General features: G+C 32.1%; 1 protein-coding gene across 2 annotated transcripts; it reads left to right on the top strand.

Moving 5' to 3' along the window:
• Positions 1-443: 443 nt before the first annotated feature.
• On the top strand, positions 444-24,235 carry LOC139496260 (lysophosphatidic acid phosphatase type 6-like). 2 transcript variants are annotated; one of them, XR_011657578.1, is made up of 12 exons: positions 444-778; positions 5,914-6,054; positions 6,526-6,653; positions 7,979-8,067; positions 8,697-8,855; positions 9,574-9,641; positions 12,637-12,740; positions 15,165-15,254; positions 16,645-16,813; positions 19,648-19,783; positions 21,368-22,498; positions 22,596-24,235. XR_011657578.1 is itself a non-coding variant. In XM_071284756.1 (12 exons), the coding sequence occupies exons 1-12, from the start codon at positions 560-562 to the stop codon at positions 21,442-21,444; spliced, it is 1,395 nt and encodes a 464-aa protein (XP_071140857.1). In that variant the 5' UTR covers positions 478-559; the 3' UTR covers positions 21,445-23,473. The 2 variants fall into 2 exon arrangements, 1 of the variants encoding a protein (XP_071140857.1); XM_071284756.1 differs by adding an exon at positions 20,675-20,689 and having other exon boundaries at positions 478-778; positions 21,368-23,473.
• Positions 24,236-24,369: the final 134 nt, after the last annotated feature.

The following is a 24,369-nucleotide window of genomic DNA, read 5'->3' as shown; positions in this document are numbered from 1 at the left end:
TAATAAAAAATAGAAAATAAATTCCTAGATTATCAAATAATCATAACATAGTTGGTCTTGTAATAGAATAAGCACTATAAAAACGACCAAGTATATAAATTAAAAAAACATGATGAGGCTAGCCTGGTACAATCCAGCAAAAGAGGGACGAAAGATACCAGAGGGAGAGTCAAACTCATAGATAGAATATAAACTGACAACGCCATGGCTAAAAATAAAAAGACAAACAGATAAATAATAGTACAAACGACACCACATAGAAAACTAAAAACTAAGCAACACCGTGTTCACGAACCCCACCAACAACTTGGGGTGATCTCAGGTGCTCCAGAAGGGTAAACAGATCCTGCTCTACATGTGGCACCCGTCGTGTTGCTAAAGCATATGGTTCACGTTTTGCATTTCTTTTTTTTCTTAAGATGTTGAGTTTCCGGAAACAGGCCAAACCGTGATCGACTTTAAAACTATTTGCAGTAATCAGTTTCCGGTCTTTTGGAACTCGTTTTATCTGGAAAATTTCCACCTTCTATAAATGTAAATTAAAACCTATAGATAGACCATGCGTGCTTTGAGATATATGAAACGTTTTAGCCTCATTGGTTTGTCAGTTTGTGCCGGCTGCTCGTTGAAATGGATGATACTTGACAGCCGAGTTTTAGCTTCTGTAACTGAGGTCAACAATGACAGCAGCAGTGAGACTATGCGTTTGAAACATGTACAGATCTTGTTTAGACACGGAGCACGAACTCCACTTCATTTGACTCCTGGTATTGAGCAGGTATTTATTAAATTTTTATTTCAGATCTCGCCCTTTCAAATTTACATTGGAAATTTTTCAGAGTTCACTTTCAGTTTCACCTTTTGGGCCGAATCTGTGTCCGTCCGCCCTGATTCTGATTCGCCCTAGTTTCTGTTCTCTCTAATACCTGTTCGCCCCGAGTCCGTTCGCCCTGATTTTATTTTTTAGTATAGTGTTGCGTTGTGTGTATATCTCGGTGTATATACATGATATAATTGAATGTGTTGAAGTCAGTCTACAATTTGGCCGAATATTTACGATGTATCATGTTGTTTATAGCTAGCTGCTACTAGGACTTGGTTATAAGTTTCTGTACATTTCAGGACTACAAGATATTGTGACTTCAAGCTATTGCCTTGAGGACTAAGTCTGTATCTGTATGTTATTACGTTACTAGGAAATTTAAGTTTCTGTGAATTTCAGCACTACATTGTATTTTTAAATGTAAAACAACGGAAGACTAAAATATTTGTATGTAACTGAATATGTTGAAGTTTACATTCCCCGAATATTTATTTATCATGTTTATGATGTATATTCTATGGTACTGCTATTAGGAAATAAGTTTCTCGGAATTTCAGCACTACATTGTATTTTTGAATGTAAAATAACTGAAGACTAAGTTGTTGTCTTGCTGCTACGAGGATAAGTTTCTGTGAATTCAAAGACTACAAAGTATTTGACATAAAACAACTAAAGACTAAGTCTATATTTAACTTTATTTATACATTTTAACAATTCTAAAATATTCAGTAACAGTTATAACAAGTTCAATTCCGAACTGCATTTCGCACACATTTATTTCCCAAAAGAATATTTAAAAGCACTTATTTGAATTACTATTAGTGAAACAAATACCAAAAACACAATCACACTGCTGTATATTGATCACTTGTCATCAGTGTTTTTACCCTTCCAGGCTGACTATTTTATTTGAGAAAAAATTTATTTTCATTATCAATCCATCAAAGACAATTCATATAACAATCAGTGATATCAAAGATTTCAAATGATACCTTATCAGCAATCAAAATTAAATCAACAGTAATTAAAAGTAATTATGAAATAAAGTGTAACAATGCAGCCAAGAATTTTATTTAATTGATATAAATTTGACAAATATTCGATATTTAACTTTATAATAAATATACATAAATTTCAATATATATATATATATATTTCGTTCATTAATGTAACATATAGCTATCATAAATGAATATAGGGCGAACGAACCCAGGGCAAACAGATTACCAGGGCGAACAAACTCAGTGCGAACGAACCTAGGGCGAACATGTAATCAGGGCGAACGATCCCGATACCTTTTGTCTTTTCTCTGCAATATGACTGGGTACCGTATAATACCCATGCTAAAGCCTACATGTATATCATGATTTTATTTATCTCTGTATTTTGGCACTCAGTCACAACATTAGCTATTATTATTATGTGCTGTTGCAAGCGTTTACAATTTATAAGAAATAAACTTTTCATTAAAAATATATATATATATATATACATGTACACCTCATCACTATTTGAAAATCTGTCCTGCTTGACCTGAGAATCTGTCCGGTTTGAACTTTTGACGTCATACAACAATCCCTCTTCCATTGCAGTGTCAGATATTTTCTATTTATATGACGTCAACATTTTTCAGGAACTTTTTTAATGTCTTGTAACATGTGTAATGGTGGATGGACTAATAGCAATAAGATGTGTCTCCATATATGTCTAAAAAGTAATCATGCATTCATGGTTATGACGTCTTGAAAGGCTATTTTATTTAATTTATTTCTGTGATGCCTTCCTACGACGGTTGTAGAGCAGATACAATTTATTAAATAAACACTTTATGCCATCAACTGTTATACAAAGGATTGCTGAGGTTGGAAGTACATGTATGTTTCATACACCTTATCGCTAATCCTGGCTGACCCAGCTGCTTGAACTTTGATGCATACAACAATCACTTTTCCATTGTAGCGTCAGATATTTTGTTTTATGATGTCAAAATTTTATGGGAACCTGTGTGATATGTAGTAATGGCGGACAAATGGCGATAAGGTGTTTTGTACTATTGAGTGCGGATAATATGAGAATTCATAAGAATCTTAATTGGTTTGTATTTGTTTATGTAGTGGATCTTGGTATGCTTAAATGCCTTTTCTGATGTCTGATTTAATGAGAAGATCTTTGGGATATAGATTGTTAAATGTTGGTGTTTAAATTTATAGAAAACCAGTCTTGTTTGTACATTTTATTTGAGCATATTTAAACCAACCTATTAAAATGTATTATAATGCATTATCTGACATAAAAAAAATCTCACACATATTATCATGCAAGAGACTGACAGGAAAGTCATCATTTTTTTAAAAGCCCTGCCCCATATATCATGTATATGTAGGAGTCTTTTAATTTTGTTTAAACTTTTTGTGAAATGTTTTAACAAATTTTTAGCGCAGTGGTGTGTTTACTTTTGTATATTTTTTAAATGTAGACAATTTTTATACTTAGATTATCATGTAGATATTTCCTTTTTTCTCAGAGAAACAATTTTTTCCCTACATGTACCTAAACCTTAAACCAAATTCTTCTGTCTCTATACATGTACAGTATATGTTTCCTGTTCTTCATTTGCTCTTACACTACAATCTGTCAAACAAAATCAGGGGTTAAAAAATCCACTAGACCGACGCCCGGGACTAGATCATTTACGCCTCGGGCAATTAAAATGTGTAATCCGATATGCCCGACGGACTAGTAACAAAAAATTCTTGACGTTTTCAAAATAGAAAGTGAAAAATCCCTTCATCACTATTCTATGTTAGCCATTTCGATTCAATTAAGTCATCCGGGATTCCAAGAATTTGAACTGGTTTGTACAGGTCCTGTTGTACATATTTTAAACATAGAACAAATAACTCTGGCATGTCTGTGTGGCCTGGTATCATGTGTTGATTCTCGTACTTTAAATATTGATTTCTCATTATTGCTCATACCATGGATTGAGGTATTGTACATTGCTTATCGTGCCAAAATTTTCAATTAACGTTATTTGGGGGTATGATGTATTGATTGGTATTGACATGTCTTGTTGCACAGCTCTTGAGCACGAAACTATGCAACAAAATATTTCTTAGTATTTTAGTACGGGAACCCCAGGAACTTTGTCAGTTTCAAAACGAAAAACAGTAGATGAATGGAGTAACGAGGCTGAAAATTCATCCCCCCAAAATGCTAAATACGACAGGGAAAAACTGCGGAAAAAAAATAATAGTGTCCAGGACAACAGGGCTGTCAAGTCTTTAGCGCGAGACTCACACATGTTCATGCTTATTTGGCGGCATTTTCCTTTGATCTATTGTTTTTTCTCTTTGATCTTAACAATTTGGCCAACACATCACGCATTCACTTCCTGAAAAGTTGTCAGAACTGGGACACAATGATTACCCTGGCAAGGTTGGCTGTTGCTGATGAAAAAAACAGACAATGCTCTGTGAATATTGCCGTTAGTTGCCCCAAACAAGTCAATAAAAAGTCTGCTTTGAATGTGGGAACAACTTAGTTAGGTTAAGCACCAAAAGAATAATAACAGATCAACAAAAAATATTGAATACAGTGTATAATGTCTCCTTCAAAACAAAGGGCACCTACTTTGTATTATGCAGCAAACTCTTAATTTTTAAGGCATACTAGGGCTATTAGGTCAGTTTTTGTCGAGCCTGCAACTTTTGTTGCAGAAAGCTCGACATAGGGATAGTGATCCGGCGGCGGCGGTGTTAGCTAACTTCTTAAAAGCTTTATATTTTAGAAGGTGGAAGACCTGGATGCTTCATACTTTGTATATAGATGCCTCATGTTATGAAGTTTTCGTCAGTAACATGTCCAATGTCCTTGACCTCATTTTCATGGTTCAGTGACCACTTGAAAAAAAAGTTCATTTTTTTTGTAATGTTGAATTCTCTCTTATTATAAGTAATAGGATAACTATATTTGATATATGTGTACCTTGCAATGTCCTCATGTCTGTCAGACAGTTTTCACTTGACCTCGACCTCATTTTATGGATCAATGAACAAGGTTAAGTTTTGGTGGTCAAGTCCATATCTCAGATACTATAAGCAATAGGGCTAGTATATTCAGTGTATGGAAGGACTGTAAGGTGTACATGTCCAACTGGCAGGTTTCATCTGACCTTGACCTCATTTTCATGGTTCAGTGGTTATAGTTAAATTTTTGTGTTTTGGTCTGTTTTTCTCATACTATATGCAATAGGTCTACTATATTTGTTGTATGGAATGATTGTAAGGTGTACATGTCTAGCGGGCAGATTTCATGTGACCTTGACCTCATTTTCATGGTTCAGTAGTCAAAGTTAAATTTTTGTGTTTTGGTCTGTTTTTCTCATACTATATGCAATAGGTCTACTATATTTGTTGTATGGAACGATTGTAAGGTGTACATGTCTTGCAGGCATATGTCATGTGACCTTGACCTCATTTTCATGGTTCAGTGGTCAAAGTTAAGTTTTTGAGTTTTGGTCTTTTTATCTAATACTATATGCCATAGGTCAACGATATTTGGTGTATGGAAATATTTTATGATCTTTATGTCAGTCGCACAGGTTTTATTTGACCGTGACCTCATTTTCATGGTTCATTGCACAGTGTTAAGTTTTTGTGTTTTGGTCTATTTTTCTTAAACTATAAGTAATAGGTCAACTATATATGTTGTATAGAAGCATTGTTAGCTGTACATGTCTGCCTGGCATGGTTCATCTGACCTTGACCTCATTTTCAAGGTTCATTGGTCTATGTTTAGTTATCTTGGTTAATGTTAAGTTTATGTGACAGTTGTTATAAAGCTTAGCTTTATACTAAGGACTATCAACATAATATCAATGATTAGTATAGAAGGCGAGACATTTCAGCGTGTGCACTCTTGTGATGGACTAGCAGTTCTTCCAACAGGGCTAGTAAAATCCTGCTGCCAATAAGTCCTGGGCTAGCTAGCTGTAACAAAATTTTTTAACCCCTGCAAAATTTTTTCATTCTTCTCAAACATTGTCAAAGATTATCAAACTAACATTTATCTGCACTGTTATTTTACAGGCAACTTATCCAGCCAACATGTTGATACGTCCTGCACCACACACCATGGTCAATATGGAATTTTTCAACAAAGAAGGAATAGAACTGTCACCATCAGTACCGTCCAGATACGATCTTCATTATCAAAAAACTAAATTGAAGGTAATCATGTTAATCTGGTATTTTCTTCAAGAATTATTTTTAATGATATCTATAAATATAAACATAAGTCTCATAGAAAATAACGTGAAAATCAGTTTATCTGTATATCATGTACATGTATATGACAGACAGCTTTCACAGTAGTACACTAAAGACATTTGTTAAAGACCATTGAACATGCTTTTAAAAAGTGAAAAAACAAAGCTAAATTTATATAAAAGAGTGGTTTGATTGCCAATGAGAGACAAAGAGACCAAATTATTAAATGACACAGAAATTAAGATATCAGCTTGTTACATTGTACTTGAATTTATAACATCTGAACATCACATCCTCAATCGTTTTACAAATTCATAACAGATATCATCATACAAGCAATACTAATTATTTATTATGCATCACATAATGCCTGAGGCTGACTATATGCCAGGAAAACTCTGTCATCTTTTTAATAAGTTTTATTTTTTACAGGGTGGGTCCACCAGCGGACTGTTGACCACCTATGGCCAAGATCAGATGTATTTGTTAGGAAAAAGACTGAGAAAAGACTACATAGATAACATACAATTTTTAGACTCGTTTGATCCAAACTTGGTAAAGTATGTTAGTTTGTTCTTTCATTTTTTTCTAGACTGAATATAAATGTTTTTAAGGGTGTCCTTTGATCGGTGAAAAAAACCCACATATTTTGCCATAATTTTTTTTTTAAATTGGTGTGATTGTCATGATTGTGCCAATATCATAATGTGACAATTATCCACTGGCAGAGACCAAAATAGGAAAATGTGTAATTATTATTGAATAACTAATCGAAGAATTAAAATAGAGAAAAATGTTCAACGAGTGACGGAACAACACATTAATTCATAAATGCGCGTAGTGCATGAGTTAATTATTAGTGTTGTTTGGTCACAAGATGAATATTTTTCGACATTTGAATTCTGTAATTAGTTATTCTTTTTATTACATTGTATTACATTGGAAAATGGCTTTTTTTAAAGAAATTAATGTAAAACATGTACAAATGATGTAAGGAACTATATCTTTTTTTTTCTACGCATTCACAATTTGTTTTGATCTGCCATTATCTACGTCTTGACAACGCCTATTGTTGTATGACGTCAGAGAGTGAAATAACCACTTTTATTTCACATGTGAAATTATCGGTTTTTATTAAACTGGGAAATCAATGTAATTCATTGCAACCAATGTAATAATAGAATATATATGCTAACTTGATAATCATGATAATGTCAATGGTTGAAATTGTGGTGTTCCTCTGGCCCGAGATCAGTAGATTTGTCGATTAAAATTACCTGCAAAATCAATTACATGGTCAAAGATGGTACTGGGGGGACTTAGTTTTACAACTGATCAAGTTAATTAATATCTCTAGTGAGTTAAATTAAAGCAATTTTTACCCTTCAATGCTTATAAACACTTTCATTTATCCATGGCTTTATCAGTTTATTTTTTATCTATGAGTTTGAATGTCCATCTGGTATCATTCTCCTCTCTTTTGTGCTACATCTGTATTATTTTGTAGGATGTTTCTACACATATACTGTATATGTAATCTCTAACACCTGTTGCAAATTTTAATTACCTGATCTGGGGGTCATAAACTTGTCAAAAACAAAGACAGGTAGATTTATAGTATTTTGATACAAAAATATTTTCACATTTTTACACTTTCAAAATTTAAGTGACGAGATTGATTTGAAATACTTTCGTCAATGCGAAAATCGTTTCGTAAATTATGAAAGTGACGAGCGCTAGAATTCTACCTGTATTACAGGTGTGCATGATTTAATCTATTGATAACAGACACCAGAGCAAGTTTTTGCAATTTGTACACAGACACTTGTAAATTAAAAGAAAGATTGTGAGTTCACAGTATTCATCTTTATCTTTACTTATACAGATTAAAAACAACTCATATGAAAAGAACAAAGGAATCATTACGATGTGTCCTGGCAGGATTTTTTGGTGCAGAAAATCTCAATAAGAATGGTAGGTTTTTTCTAATAGATTTAAGAAGATGTAGTATGAGTGCCAGTGAAACAACTCTCCATCAAAGTAACAATTTGAAAAGTAAATCATTATAGGTCAAAGTAGGGCCCTCAACATAGAGCCTTGGCTCACACTGAACAGCAAGCTATGAAGGGCCACCATAAATGACTAGTGTAAAACCGTTCAAACAGAAAAACAACATTCGAATCTATATATAAATAGAAACTAGATACAATTGTGAATCACATCAACAAATGACAACCACTGAACATCAGGTTCCTGACTTAATGTCCAGATGAAACTTTTTATACATCATAATTAACTGGTTTTGCAATAGAAAAAGGAAAATTTAACCTCTTAAAAATACTACTGTAAATTCAGAAATTATTGTGATATTTTTATTATTGTGAAAAATGTGACAGGCAATGACAGGGTTATGGTTATAATCACAATAATTTAAACTCGCATTTTGAAATTTTTTATATGGATTTTTCTCAATATCGCAAAGATAAAAATCGCATTATAGTAAAAAATGACAAAATCACAATAATAGATATACGCAATAATTTCTGAATTTACAGGATACTGATGTGAACTGTTAATGCTTCAAAATTTCTCTTTATTTCTAGGTCCTGTGAGAGTTGAGAGTAATGACACCAGGGATGAATATCTTGTACCTTGTCCAAATATTTGTCCTGTTTTCCGACAGATAAATCATTCAGCTATGATCCATGGATCAGATATAGCGGAGTTCAACGAGGATAGAACACTATTGGAAGAAACATTAGGTAAGACATATTCCATTAAAATGTATGTGGGAGGGTAGGAATGGACTTTCAAAATATCCCTACAACTAAGAACCATCATTTAGATAATTTTGCATTATGATAATAGATGCATACTGAAAAGAAAACCCATGACCTACATTCAGTGATTAATCTTTCCTTCCTACCCTCCAACATACATTTTAATGTAATAGCCCTAAATGCAATTGTGCTGACAATTCAGGGACTATTATATGAACCAAAACATGGCTGTTTGTTCAACTCACTGCTTACACAGGTTAATTTCACTTGAAAATCACATGAAAAATTTAATGAATGTGATTGTAATTTCCCTGAGTAGTATCACCAAAACATAAAATGTCACATCCAGTTTCATGTAAAAATAGGGGGAAACATATTTCCTTAGGCTTTACAGAACTTTCTACTGTATTTCTTAATTTGAAACAAAGGTATATTCTGCATATATTTTTTATGCCCCTGCAACAGTGGAGGAGGCATTAAGTGTTATCCTTATGTCCTTGTACGTCAGTCTGTTCGTACCTATGTCCTGAAATTGGTTTCCATTCTCTAACTTTGTCACTTGTTAAAGAAATAGTTCAGTTGGTCACCTAGGAAGTTCATTTTAATTTTCAGAAGAATAAAATATCCAGATAACTGCAATTTCAAACTCCTGTCTTATCAGTGAATGCATTTTTTCACATTATTTTCTCTTAATTTGCAGGTAAAAAGCATTTCTCAAAGAATAGAGTGAGGTTCATAGATTGTAGGGACGATCTTATAGCAAGAAAGGTAAAGTTACACTTCAACATGTTCAATCAGAGCACCAAATAAGAATTGATGAGTATCAAGTATTTTCTAACATATGCCATAATTGCACTTGGTTCTTTATTGACGATACAAAGGACAAGGTAGGATAAGGCCTGTTTTTGGCCCCCCTATTTTCTCATTTTTTCCAATCCTGTTTTGGAAAGCTACTTATTATGTTAAAACATTCCCTGAGGTTTAAGTTTGTTTGTATGAACTTCAAAACCACTAATTTTCGCAACTGGGTGAGGTGAGGGGGTTAACTTTCTGTTATTATTCAAATATTGTGATTATTATTCATTTTGCAGGTTATTTTACAACAAATTATTATTTTTTTAGTGCCTGCGCCAACGTGACCCAGGAATTTTTTTATTACAATGTCATGAGAACTGTTTTTGTTGTCTAAATCGCCATAATTTTTTCTGGGTCACGTAGGCGCACGGTATTGAATTTTAAGAAGCAATGACCAAAAATCGATATTTTTCCTTCTTTTGACGTTTTTGATGCCCTTGTACCCCCCTAACCTCACCCATTTTCTGAAATAAATGGTTTTGATGTTCATTCAAACAAACTTCAAACCTCACGAAATGTTTCAACATAATAAGTAGCTTTCCAAAACAGAATTGGAAAAATGAGAAAATAGGGGGGCCAAAAACAGGCCTTATCGTACCTTGTCCTTTGTGTATTAGATATTTTTTTCAGCAAAAGAATTTACATATTAATATTGTATTAACCATAAGAATTGAAGTACAATCATGATAATAGGATTAAACACATTTTTATGTCCCATTTATGGGCATTATGTTTTCTGGTCTGTGCCTTCGTCTGTCCTGCTTCAGGTTAAAGTTTTGGGTCAAGGTAGTTTTTGATTAAGTTGAAGTCAAATCAACTTGAAACTTAGTAAACATGTTCCCTATGATATGATCTTTCTAATTGTATTGCCATATTAGAGATTTTATCCAATTTTCACGGTCCACTGAACATTGAAAATGATAGTGCGAATGGAGCATCCATGTACTTGGGACACATTCTTGTTAGAACTAGAGGTTATTGATATGTAAACTGGGCGACCAACTCATAACTTTTATTAATAATGAACAAAAAAATTATTCGGTTAGTGAGTAAGTGTCCCAAGTATAGCTTAGGAGTGAGCTGTCATGATATTAACTTTCTGTTATCCGTAAATGTTCAATAAATGCAATAGAATCTTAAATGAAACAGAATCTACCTAAAAAACTTCTTTTTAATGAAAAGTTTCTGCATTCTAAGCATATATACCGAATACTGTAATCAGGCTTGTATAGTTCCATGGTACATTGTCCGCACCCCATGAAATTCAAGTAAAAAACTTTTTGTAACTGTTAGAAAATGTCTAATGAAACTGTTTTCCATCATCAAACAGATGTTGAAACTGGTTGTAAATAAATCTAAGTTTGTAATACAGATAAGAGCTTACCACATACAGGCATTTTGTATTCTAAATATCTGCAGAAACACTTACTAGAGTTTCAAATATTGGGAGTTTATGAGCTCTGTTTCACAGTTATTCTAGTTTTATTTGGATACGATTGCTTTCAAGCAATCTGTTGACTCAGGGCTGCATTCCCTCACGTCAACCGTTTTATTCTAAACATTCAGCAACATCTCAGATTCTTATGATTGTCTTGCTTTAAACATGTTAAAAGGTAAAAACAAACAAAAGGATTGAACATAAACAACTTTACTGTAATGTTCTTCTCATAATCTTCATGTTTCCCTTGACCTATATATGCGTGTTTTTAACAACATGGAAAATCAGAATTAAGCAGTATTTATATTTAGTGTTTTTATAAATTTAGAAACACGTCAGAGGGAGAGTTCTCTGAATTCCGATAATTCTATTTCTGTCATATAAGAACTGAAGTGGAGTTTTTCCATATTTTACCGTTTTGAAACTGATATTTGATACTGTACTCTCATAACGAAATGGAGAACCATTCAACATATCATTTAATAAACGTTCTTGTTCCAAATCGCAAGTTGTGGGTTTGTTTATGTATAAATGCGCATGCGTATAGTTTTCTTGATTTCAAGGGTATCAGATTGAGTGGTTGCTCTGGTTCCCCACTTCATTGATTAATTTGAAACTCATGGGATTCTTTCTATGCCTGTCTGCTATTGAGGGTTATTGTTGTTGCATAATTTTAAATCATATGCATCATTTAAATTAAAATAAATGTAGTGTTTACCTATAACACCTCTTCAGCCGAAATGGAGTCGTCCATATTATCGTTTCGAGTTGTCTCCCTTTCGGAAGTACTTTCCGTCAAAATCGAAATACAATACGACTCGTCAAGAAAAATTAACTCGTTAGTTGTCAATAACTGTCATATTATATTAACAACGATCTCAATTTAAACAGAGGAGTGTGTACGGAAAGGAGTCATGCCCACGGACCCAAAGGAAATTAATATTTAAAGAATTAGAAATGGGGTTCCTCCTAGAATTAACGGTGATAAGATAGGAAGTGATATACCTTCTCTAACTCCATGACTCTCAGTGACTGCTGTGGAAAGTAAACTTGGAATTAATAGTACAAAAATAAACACAATAAGTACATTGCTCATCCACTTGTATCCGGGATTGGCTATTTTTAAAGTTGAGTGACTATTCTGATTATTACATTTTGCATGTGCAGTTGAATTAGTTTTGAAAATAATACTATCCAGCTGTACCAGGGCTGCCAAAAATGCGTGAGACTCACACATGTTCATGATTTTTTTTTGCGGCAGTATCCTTGGATCTATTTTTTTCCCTCTTTGATCTTTTCAATTTTGGCCAAATCTCACGCATTTGCTTAATGAAAAGTTGGCAGAACTGCTACACATATATATATTTCAATGAAAACTATGGCAATCGTATCTCTCAGAGCATTCTGCTCTTTGATTAATATATTTTATCAATATAATAGTTTATTTTATAAATAACTATTTATTTTCAGACCCACGGATTACCGTTTCCAGAACACATAACTCCAGAAATTATAGATATGGTAGACAAAAATGCTACAAAACTTCTTTTTTATGCTGTATGTGGACAACATGAGTAAGTTAACATGCAACTGCATGGTCTTAATATGGAGCCATGTGAAAGTCACTTAACACTTTGAACAAGTTTCAAAAGTTAAAATGCCATATTCCCCACTGTAGTCTGCAAAATAATGGGCATTATGTTTTCTGGTCTGTGCATCCGTTCGTTCGTCTGTCTGTCCCGCTTCAGGGACCGGTCAAAATTTATCTACACATAGGACTGGTGCAAAGTGCAGTAGGACAGATACTTTTTTCCGGAATTTCTTTTGTTGGGACATCACTTTTTTCACAGATAATATCTATAGGACACAAGTTTTTTTTTCAAACGATTACTTTGAAATAATTTTTAATACATTTATAACAAAACTTGAAATAACAAGTATAATATACAATATGTAAAAATAAAAATTATAATATAAAAATTCAGATAGGCATCTTTAATTTTTTTTATAACTTTTTCAAAACAACTTGGATTTTCATCAAACTATGTAGCTATCTTAGATATATATCAAGCTTACTGAATCCCATTTCATTTAGTTTTTTGTTGTATTGCTGTAAAATTTAAGAATTAAAGTAATCTTGGTAAAAGAAAAAGCTAGGATTTGCAATTCGGACAAAATAGAGATAGTACACTTTAATTTTTTTAATAACTTTTTCAAATCAACTTGGATTTTCATCAAACTATGCACCTATCTTAGATATATATCAAGCTTACTGAATACCATTTCATTTAGTTTTTTGTTGTATTGCTGTCACATTCAAGAATTAAATTAATCTAGGTAAAAAAAAAGCTAAAAGTTGCAGTTCGAACAAAATAGAGATAGTACACTTTAATTTTTTAATAACTTTTTCAAATCAACTTGGATTTTCATAAAACTATGCAGCTATCTTAGATATATATCAAGCTTACTAAATTCCTGGTCATTTTGTTTTTTGTGATATTGCTGTCACATTCAAGAATTAAATTAATCTAGGTAAAAAAAAAAAAGCTAAAAGTTGCAGTTCGAACAAAATAGAGATAGTACACTTTAATTTTTTTTTATAACTTTTTAAATTCAACTTGGATTTTCATCAAACTATGCACCTATCTTAGATATATATCAAGCTTACTGAATCCCATGTCATTTAGTTTTTTGTTGTTTTGCTGTAAAATTTAATTTCACTTATGTGAAGTGCAACAAACATACATCATGTACATCATGTACATTACATCATCCAACAAAGTAGCAAATGGGAAAATGTTAAAGCAATTATTACTATTCCCAATAAAAAAACACATTCCAAGGCAATCTATGGGTCTTCAGGTTAAAATATATATAGAGAGTTAAACCAAATGCTATTGAGTTTCATGTTTCTCCTGGAGCTTGTTTTTATAATTCATATTTAAAGGTATTGATAAAATTCTATATAAGATACGTGCAGCTTCATTAATTTTTCAGTTTAACAAACACCTATTTGGGGTTTGATTGCATTATGCAATGTCTTTGTTTTTTCAATGCTATACTCATAGTATAATTTATGATAATGCCATGCCTGTAATTGTATGTGAATCAACAAAATAAAACATGAAACTGTTGCTTTTAATCATATTATAAAGACAACATATGTTAAATGCCTCTATTAAGTATACTTTTATTTACAATACATTGGAAAAGTAGGATAGGGCACCAACTTTTTTATTACTAAGTTGGCATAGGACATCATTTTTTTTTCAGTCAGAAAGCGATAGGGTTGTAACTTTTATTAAATGTTTTTATTTTTTGCACCGGTCCTATGTGACGATAAATTTTGACCGTATATCATATTTGTAACTTTTTTCCAATATTTCCAAGATGAGCAAGTCACAAAGGCTTAAATAGAAGTGCTTTATAGTACGTTATACAGTCCCATGACTCAGATTTAGGAATTTTCATACCCTTTCATATTACTGACATGACTGACAGAACATTGGGATCATTACTTTCTTTACAGCATATAGTCTTGTATTATCTTGAAGTTACACATGATTTTTTAAATGATAGTTCTTTTTTCAAAATTATTATAATGAAGGCCTCTCTTTCAGCATTTTACTATAATAATAATTGCAAAAGGTATTAATTTTCATATCCTTTTACACTATACACAAAATTATTTCATATAGCTGCCTTGGATAGAAATCACCCTAATGCTTATATATATATCAATATATCTGTTAACCTATTTCTGGTTGGAAAAAGTCTACAGAATGTCCGTAACTTTTCGTTAATTTGAAAGAATTCTTCAAATCAAACCTACATTCATCTTTTATCTGACATGTTAATTTTATATTTGAATGTTCAAAAATCAACCTAACTCTTCTAAATAGATATATGTGTATATTTGCATTTGCATAAGATCTATTTATATCTGATGTAGCTTATTTGTATATAATCTAATATTAGATATGTTTGTTTATTTTCAGAGCAGAAAGATTAGTAGCTACACGTTTATCAATAGGAAGATTAATACAAGTATTCCTTGACAATATACAAGACGTTCTAAAGGGAGATAAGTATGTCAAATTAGTAACAGTTGATAAATATATATGCTCTGTATTATAAGCCTCCTCTTTTAGGAGCACCACCATGAGAAATGGTATAAAGCAGGACACTAAGCACACTAGTATTTCTTAACAAATCTTATATGTTTTCTGTCCTACTGATCTATTCTTGAAAAGGGTAGTATTCCTAACCTAGTAATTACTTCACGGTTCAGCTAACAAGCAAGCTGACCAATGATATTACATGTTACATGTAGTTAATATTTACATTGTATTTACACATAGCATGTATAGTAGCAAGGACTTAGCACTTTCCCATATAAATTTATTCTCTTCAGAAATATGGATGTAACTAATGTCTCATGTTAACAAATTCTCCACACAAAAAGTTTATTCATTTACAAAAGGCATATGATGTATATGCTGAGCCTGACTCAGCTAGTATAACCATGTGATTGAATCGCAATCTTGGCAAATTATAAAAATAACAACGTGTGTTAAGATTGTAGATTATAATTCCACCAGAAAGGATACTGGAGTTTTTACAGAGTGTGTATTGTTTGGTAAACTGAAAGAAATAAAAATAAAAATATTTTACAATATGTATGATAGATGATGAATAAACATGTAATTCAAGTTAACGGAATTAACGGTATATATATTTAACAGTTTATAATCAATTAGAAACATACTTGGCAGTGATTTGTCACATTATCCACAGAAACAATTTTGTTGTGTCATCCATTTGCAATTGAAAGGTGAGGAAGAGAAAATAAATGGTAGTGAACATACAGAAAAGTCCAGATTATTTCCAGAAAATATGAAAGTCTGAAAATTCATTCCAATAGACGTTATAGCTACTATAATTGCACTGTGATCCAGCGTAATACATATTTCAACATCTATCATATTAAGATTTGGGAATGTATTATAAAAAAAAACACAAAAAACTTACGTACAATTATTTTTACACATATTTCTTATAAAGAATTTGTTTATAATTATATTTTGTCCCATTTCAGCAAGGCTAAAATGCAGATGTACTCAGCACACAACTCTACTGTTCTTCCAGCAATGAGTGTGTTTGGTCTTATAATTATATTTTGTCCCCTTTCAGCAAGGCTAAAATGCAGATGTACTCAGCACACGACTCTACTGTTCTTCCAGCAATGAGTGTGTTTGGTCTTATAATTATATTTTGTCCCCTTTCAGCAAGGCTAAAATGCAGATGTACTCAGCACACGACTCTACCGTTCTTCCAGCAATGAGTGTGTTTGGTCTTATAATTATATTTTGTCCCCTTTCAGCAAGGCTAAAATGCAGATGTACTCAGCACACGACTCTACCGTTCTTCCAGCAATGAGTGTGTTTGGTCTTATAATTATATTTTGTCCCATTTCAGCAAGGCTAAAATGCAGATGTACTCAGCACACGACTCTACTGTTCTTCCAGCAATGAGTGTGTTTGGTCTAGATGTGACCGAGTGGCCTCCCTTTGGAGCAGATTTAATACTGGAGCTATATGAAGATAATGACAAAAATCATTATGTACAAGTTAAATATCTGGGAAAGGTAAAATTAAAATCAAATTGAATTGAGCAATTGTTAAGGATCTTTATCTGTTTTGAAAATACTCAAACATGATGAGGCTAAGAATTTTAGGAAGTTAGCAAATTGCAAGATAAATTGCTTGAAAAAGATACAGTTTGCTAGTTTTGAATTATGTGTGTCTAGCTTCTTGAAATACATTATTTGGTAGTTGTGTATACTAGTGAGTTGTAAGTTTTTTGCTCACTGAATATTTACAAAGGGTTCTCACTAAGGCAAATCAATAACTCCTGGTCTCAGGAAAATCTGTGTCTGCACTGATCATTTTAAAAACTAATGAGTCTAAAGTGGCATCAAAGTTGTAAAATTTTGCATCAACTGAGCAGAACATGCACTAATATAACCCAAAAAAAATAAAAAATTAATGTCATTGCCATGCTTTATTTTTTCATTTGGACTGAAATTATAAATTATATAGAACTTTTTTTTTTTATCTAATCATAGTACTAAAAATCTTTGTTTACCTGGTGGTCCTTGAAGAAAATCTGCTGGTCCTTCACTGTTATTTCTATTGCAAATTACCAAAATTGTGTCGGCCCTTTGGAAAATTCAGACCTTCTGACAACCCCATTTCAAAAACTCTAAAATTGAGAACGGAAATGGGGCAGGGGTTAAATAATCCACTAGCCCGACGCCCGGGACTACAGCATTTGGACCTCGGACAACCAAAACTTGTAACCCAATATGCCCGATGGACTAGTAACAAAAAATTCTTGGCGTTTTCAAAATAGAAAGTGGAAAATCCCCTCATCACCATTCTATCTTGGCCAATCTGTATCAATATATAAATTCTGCCAATCTAGGCACACCTCCAAAGGAGTTGAATATGTAATCCTCCACCACACAATGTTACAATCAGATTAGACTACGTCATCCGGGATTCCCAGAGTTTGTATTGATTTTGTAAAAGTTTAAAAATAGAACAAATAACTTGGTGTGGATCCCGTACTTTCAATATCGATTTGTCATTACAGGGGGTATTGTACACTGCTTATGCAACCGGGGAAATATAATGTAACCTGATTAATAATTTATTGCAATTTTATGTGAATCCCATTGACAGTAATTTAAAAACCTGACTTTCGTCAGATAAATTTGTAACATGTGCACATGTTATGGACGTCATTTTGTTTTTATTTGCAAACTGAAGAAGCCTCCAGAACCATAACCTAAACATTTAAAGTCTTCTGAAAACCTAAACTTGATGCAATAATATTTCATCAATCATGATTATCTTCATTTATATTCAAATGGATTCGATTTTAAAGAAATAAAATTTATAACAAAAACAATTTCAGTTTAGAGACTGCTCAGTTTGTAGTCAATTTATAGCCCACAATTAGCTTACCTGTGATAAATGTAATTATTACATTGGTTGCAATGAATTACATTGATTTCCCAGTTAGATAAAAACCGATAATTTCACATGTGAAATAAACATGGTTATTTCACTCTCTGACGTCATACAACAATAGGCGTTGTCAAGACTTCGATAACGTCGTCGGATCAAAACAAATTGTCAATGCATAGGAAAAAGATATAGTTCCTTACATTTTCTACATTAATTTCATAAAAAATAAAGCCATTTGCCAATGTAATAAAAAGATTAACTAATCGCCGTATTTGAATATAAAAAATAAGACAACTTGTGACCAAACACCGCTATGGATAAAACTCGTGCTGCGCACTCGTTTAATCAATGCGTCGTTCGGTCACGCGTTGTCTTATTTTTTATATTCAAATACGGCGATTAGTTATACTATAAATATATGGATATTACCGTACTTCCTTTATAAAACAATTATAAAAGACACAAACTATGACAACAATGTATGAATGGTGATATTTAATCACATACATATTTGAGGTCATTTGATTTATTTTGATAAAGAGAATTTTCAAACTGAAAACAAATATGAGCATTTCACATAACCAGCTGATAATTCTTTTACACAAACGTGATGATGTATTTGATAAAAATCACTTCAATCCTTTTATATACCCATATACTATCTAGCAGTGGTCAAGAGTTGTACCATATCGGGATTTGGTCAACTCTTTGTTACAGAATAGTCAAGGAATATTCAATTATCATGATCAACGAATTGAATATATCTGCTAATGGGATATTTTTTTGCTGATATAAGTTTTTGGCATCCAGTTTGCTAAAATCAACTGTACAACGGATAAAATTTTTAAAGTTTATAAAATTCATTGTATTTTGCAGCAAACTCTGAGTTTGTAAGGCATACTCGGGCTAACAGGTCAGTTTTGTTGGACTAGTAGTTCTTCCAACAGGGCTAGTAAAATCCTGCTACCAATTAGCCCTGGGCTAGTGAGCTATAACAAAATTTCTTAACCCCTGTGGGGAATGTGTCAAAGAGACAACAACCCAACCATAGAACAGACAACAGCAGAAGGTCACCAACAAGTCTTCAATGCAGTGAGAAATTCCCTCACACGGCATGTTCAGTGATTATGAACGCCATACAAAACTCCAAATTGTACACAAGAAACTAAAATTAAAAATAATACAAGACTAATAAAGGCCAGAGGCTGTCTACTCACTGTTGGATTAGCCATGGTCATAGATGATTAGTCATGGTACTTGTCTGCAAAATTCCTTATTGAGGACTATTTGTTAAAGCAATAAAGATAGTATATTTACATTTTTATAAACATGATTAATTCATCTGTCAAAATTAAAAACTCATTCATTCATTCAGACTGCAGGATAGTTATAATGCTTGCTTGATGATATTATATCTATATTCAATTGTCTTTTTCATTTTTTTCAGCCACAAATTGTGAGGGGCTGTGATAAAGAGTTATGTCCCTTAGGCAAGTTTTTAGAAGAAATATCACCATTTGCAATAAGCGAGGATGAGTTCCAGGAAGTTTGCCATTCTAATATCTTGGAAGTTATAGCCAAAGGTAAATTAGTGTTAAAATAATCTTCTTATGGAAGTAGAATTCAATGTCTAGATGAATTGAAATAGTTATCAAAGGTACCAGGATTATAATTTAATACGCCAGACGCACGTTTCGTCATAAGACTCATCAGTGACGCTCAGATCAAAACAGTTATCAAGCCAAACAAGTACACAAAAAAAAATGAAAACTCACCACACTATTCTCTCTCACAATCTTTCTCTTTCTATTTCTCTCTCTCTCTCCATTGTCCAGACTGCTTCAATAGATTTATATATTATATATTGCTATTATAGTTTGTATATTATGTTGTAAATTGGAAGTTATGAATAACATGAACATGATGAATAACGAAAATTGAAAAAAAAAAATTCTTTTTATGTCTAGTGCTTCTTCCACTTTGCAAACAACGACTGATAAAATTGTTGAAACATCTTTACTAAGCACAAACTCAGAGATAGTCATCCTATATATTTATATATCTATTAAATAGCTGTTAGTATTTACCTCCAATGTAAATCCACATGTATCTTAAACTATGTGCAAACAGGCTATGTTGATTTGGCTGTTGTCAAATTGGACTTGCAAATGAAAACTAAAGAACTGTTACTCTAAATTAATGCGTAGAACATGTAGAAATAAGAAATCATGCAGAAATACTTGAAAAAAAGATGTAAAATAAATTCTGTTTAATTCCAGGAATAATCTTGGTACAAAAATGTCATTTCCAAAAATTTCAAGCACAAAGTTATGAGCTGTGATAATTTGGCTGTTATTTTTGAAAATTTATACCTTGCATTTATAACACTTTGGATAAAAGCCGAGGCTTGCATGAATTATTTCTTAATTAAGATTACGTATGGACTGATTGTTGAATTTTTGTTAAAATTTCAGCTTTGGCACAAAGAGGTAACTTGTGAACACCAGTTTTGTTTGTTTTTTTTGGTTGTTTTTCTCAAAATATGTGTCTGTTATTCAGTGGTTGTTATTCAAATTTCACAAAGAATTGGTTAAGATACAGTGTATTACTATTTATACAAAAAACTTCCTTTTTGGCCACTGGAATATTAGATAATGTAGTTTTGACCCAAAAATCTGCATGATGTGTATTAAAACATTAGATTTAGTTAAAATTTCCATGATTTATAACAGTTTTAGCTTAATTTACTTTGGATGCCATCCCCAATCCAGAACTTTTTTGACAAAATCTCCAAATTTGCTGGCTTAAGAGCCTATAATGTAATACCATCTAACTATTTGTTTTACTTAAGAACCAAGGTCATATTTTGCCAAGGTGAACCTTGTTCCTTCTATAAAGTCTTGTGTGCACACATACAAAACCATGAAATCAGAAACTAACCAGAAAGCAAATCTTTCTCAATCAATCCATGAAATAAGTGAATCCATGTTACCTCAAATAGACATACAATGTTCAAATAAGCATATGAAAAATAAAACTCACCCTTCTACGCCTACAGTTATTTAAATGGAATGATTCTCCTACCCCTAAATGAATTTTAATGGAATAGTCCTTACTGGCTGCAACATAAATTGGTCATCATCACAATGTGTATTGTTTATTTATAGAAATGTTAGAACAAGAAGAAGGAGAGATAGAGGATGAAGAAAGTAAAGAAAGATCTGACTTGGCTCCAGGTCTTTGATGAATGGTGCATCTATAGATTTTACATTAGGAATTTAACTAACAGTGCTACTTACTTTAGACTTTCATGAACAGTGCCATTTTAGGGGTTGCCGTCAGGACTTAAATGAATGGTGTAACTTTAGACTTGGCTTCAGGACTTTAATTAACAGTGCCACTTTAGACTTTGATGAACAGTGCCACTTTAGACTTTGATGGTCAATGCCTCTTTAGGGGTTGCCACCAGAATTTTAATGAATCATGTAACTTTAGAGTATGCTCCTGGACTTTGCTGAAAGAATTATTTTAATTTCGCCTACTTTGTTACAAATTATTTATGAATGACTCTTGGCATTATATTTTTCTAAACACATGTATTATTAATATATTTATAAAATGATTTAAAAATTCAATCGTGTAACAAAGATTAAATAATTTAAAACAATCATTATTTGTCCATATATAAGAAACATGGGACACATGGTTACAATATTGGTTTTTGGCATTCGCTAGTGTGAAGTTTATTTAATAAATAATAAGTAATCCCAGTCAAATTTCTGCAATTTTAGTGTGCAATCTATTGTAAGTTATGGATTATCTCCCTTGTGTGTCAATTTGCTGTTTGTTTTTCTGTGTTTGAGTCATTATTTTTAGAAATATTTTCTTGTAAAAACTGCTGAACTAATAAAGACAATCATTCTTTAATATGGCTTTTAAAATTTGTAAATCATATTGGAATTTTGAAGTTGCAATTTAAACATGCATATATTGCTACAGTTGGAAAGTATAATGTATCAAATTGGCAATCTCCAAATATTTAACAAAATATGAAAAGAGCATAACAGCTCCACTTGCCTTGTAGTAGAGTGTTTACCTCCAATGCAGGAGGTTGGGGTTTGAATTCCATCTTGGTTTAACCCAAGACTTATAAATTTGTGTCTGCTGCTACCTGCTCAGCACACAGTATTAAGTACAGACTGGTCAGCTTGGAATTAGATTAACGTGTCCAGATCCAGATAGAGTGACTTGTCTTCCTGCTGAATCTTGTATAATAGCACATTAAAATCTGACTTTGTGTGTTAGTATTGATATTACATTATCATTTTTATTGTCCTGAAAGTACATTTAAATTATGGAACGACATTAACAGCCTTCCATTAATCCATCAATTAGAGGAGATTATTTTTCTGAACAAAAAAGTCTGATTATTAATTTCAAGGCATCCCCAGCTGTTTTCGTGCACTAATTGCATAACATTCAAAAACAATGGTTTTGACATTTTTATTATGTTTGTAATGTTAACAAACTTGGGGTTATGTTCAATATTTATGATTTTCATTATTGTCCTTATGGTATAATGGACCCTATTGATGTAAGAAAATCCTTGATTGCTTCATTTTAAAAGCTTCTTTAATGGGACTAGACTGCTCTGTAAATACTCTAAAAGGATCGATTAATTATTTTTAAAGAAAATAGAATTTTTCTACAAGTTTTATAACAGAACAAAGTCTATATGAATTTGTCACAATATTTTAACATTTCATTTTTTTCTCAATTTAGCCAGAACATTTGGGTTTGATATTGTCATAAAGAATGTGTAGTTTGTTGAAGTTAAATTGGTACCGTTAATGTAATTGACAATACATGTACTACTATTGAATTCAGTTTAATTGTTATTAAATAGTTTGTGTTTGTGTACCGTACCTTCTTAGGACTGTTCCAAAATTTCTCAGGTGTAGAGTTTAATTTGGAGGCAATCAAATTAATTTAATATAGGTGATCACAATTTCCTTAGAATTTGTTAGTAAAATGAAAATTTGTATTTTATTGTTGGTTGGAGCTTAATAGTGCCTCCCATGCTCACCATGCAAATAATTTGGAACAGGCCTTGTGTTTATTCCCCATAGTTTACATACATCCCCAAAAATCCTTTGTGTAGTATAATATATTTATATTGTATTTTTAAAGTTTGTCAATTATCAAATAACATTTTTGTATGACAAAACTTCTTTTATTATTTCTAAAAAAAAAGTTTTAACAAGCAATGGAAATGAGTTGAAAAGAGGCAGAATGATTCTATTATTCAATTTAAATTGTTTAATGTTATGTACTGTGAAACAGGTCTAAGGTTAGCTTTGTGGTTACCAAAAGCCTGTGTAAACTTGAAAGTCATGCACAAATTATTGTGAAGGCCTAGATCAAAACTATCCCCAGAATCAGTTGCAGTGTTTGAAAAGTGCACTGTCCCATTCATGTTAGATAAATACAATAGACATTGTTCTTTGTTTAGTTCATTGGGGAACTTTCACCTTGAGAAAACAATCATTAATTTTAAATTTGTATGTACAAAAAAAAAATCCTTCGCAAAAATTGAAATTACAACTGATTTTAGGGAAATGTTTGATTGCCTTTGCAATAAAAATTAAAGGAGAGGGGATGAGATTTCAAAAATCTACTTTATTCCTGCCAAATATTTATTTGCCTCATGACAGGAACCTCATTTGTGAGTCTCCTCAAGGGGTTTCTGATTATGTGATTATTACTTCACAAAATATTTTATGATTATTATAAATTTGATAATCTATGATTGTATTTTTGATTATCTGAATATCTTGTTTAAAAACATAATTAATGTACAATGTATATGTGATTTTATTGGCCAAAAACTGTGATTACATGATTACCTGCACATCTCCCATAAGGGACCTCATTTGTGATTGTATCACATCATTTCTTGATATTGTTTGTTACTGTAGAATATGAGGGTCAGGGTGGGATTTATAAAATAGAGAATACAGACCCAAAAAAATAAAGAATGGAGAATAATGGGCAAAATTTAAAAAGAATAGAGAATTGTAGACAAAATTTATTAAATAATATAGAAAATAGAGGCACCAGTAGTATACCACTGTTCAACACCAGTATCGGTATACTACTGTTTCCTTTA

This window comes from Mytilus edulis, chromosome 11, assembly GCF_963676685.1.
Source record: "Mytilus edulis chromosome 11, xbMytEdul2.2, whole genome shotgun sequence".
Lineage (NCBI taxonomy): Eukaryota > Metazoa > Mollusca > Bivalvia > Mytilida > Mytilidae > Mytilus > Mytilus edulis.
This window is presented reverse-complemented; position numbering and strand designations above follow the sequence as displayed.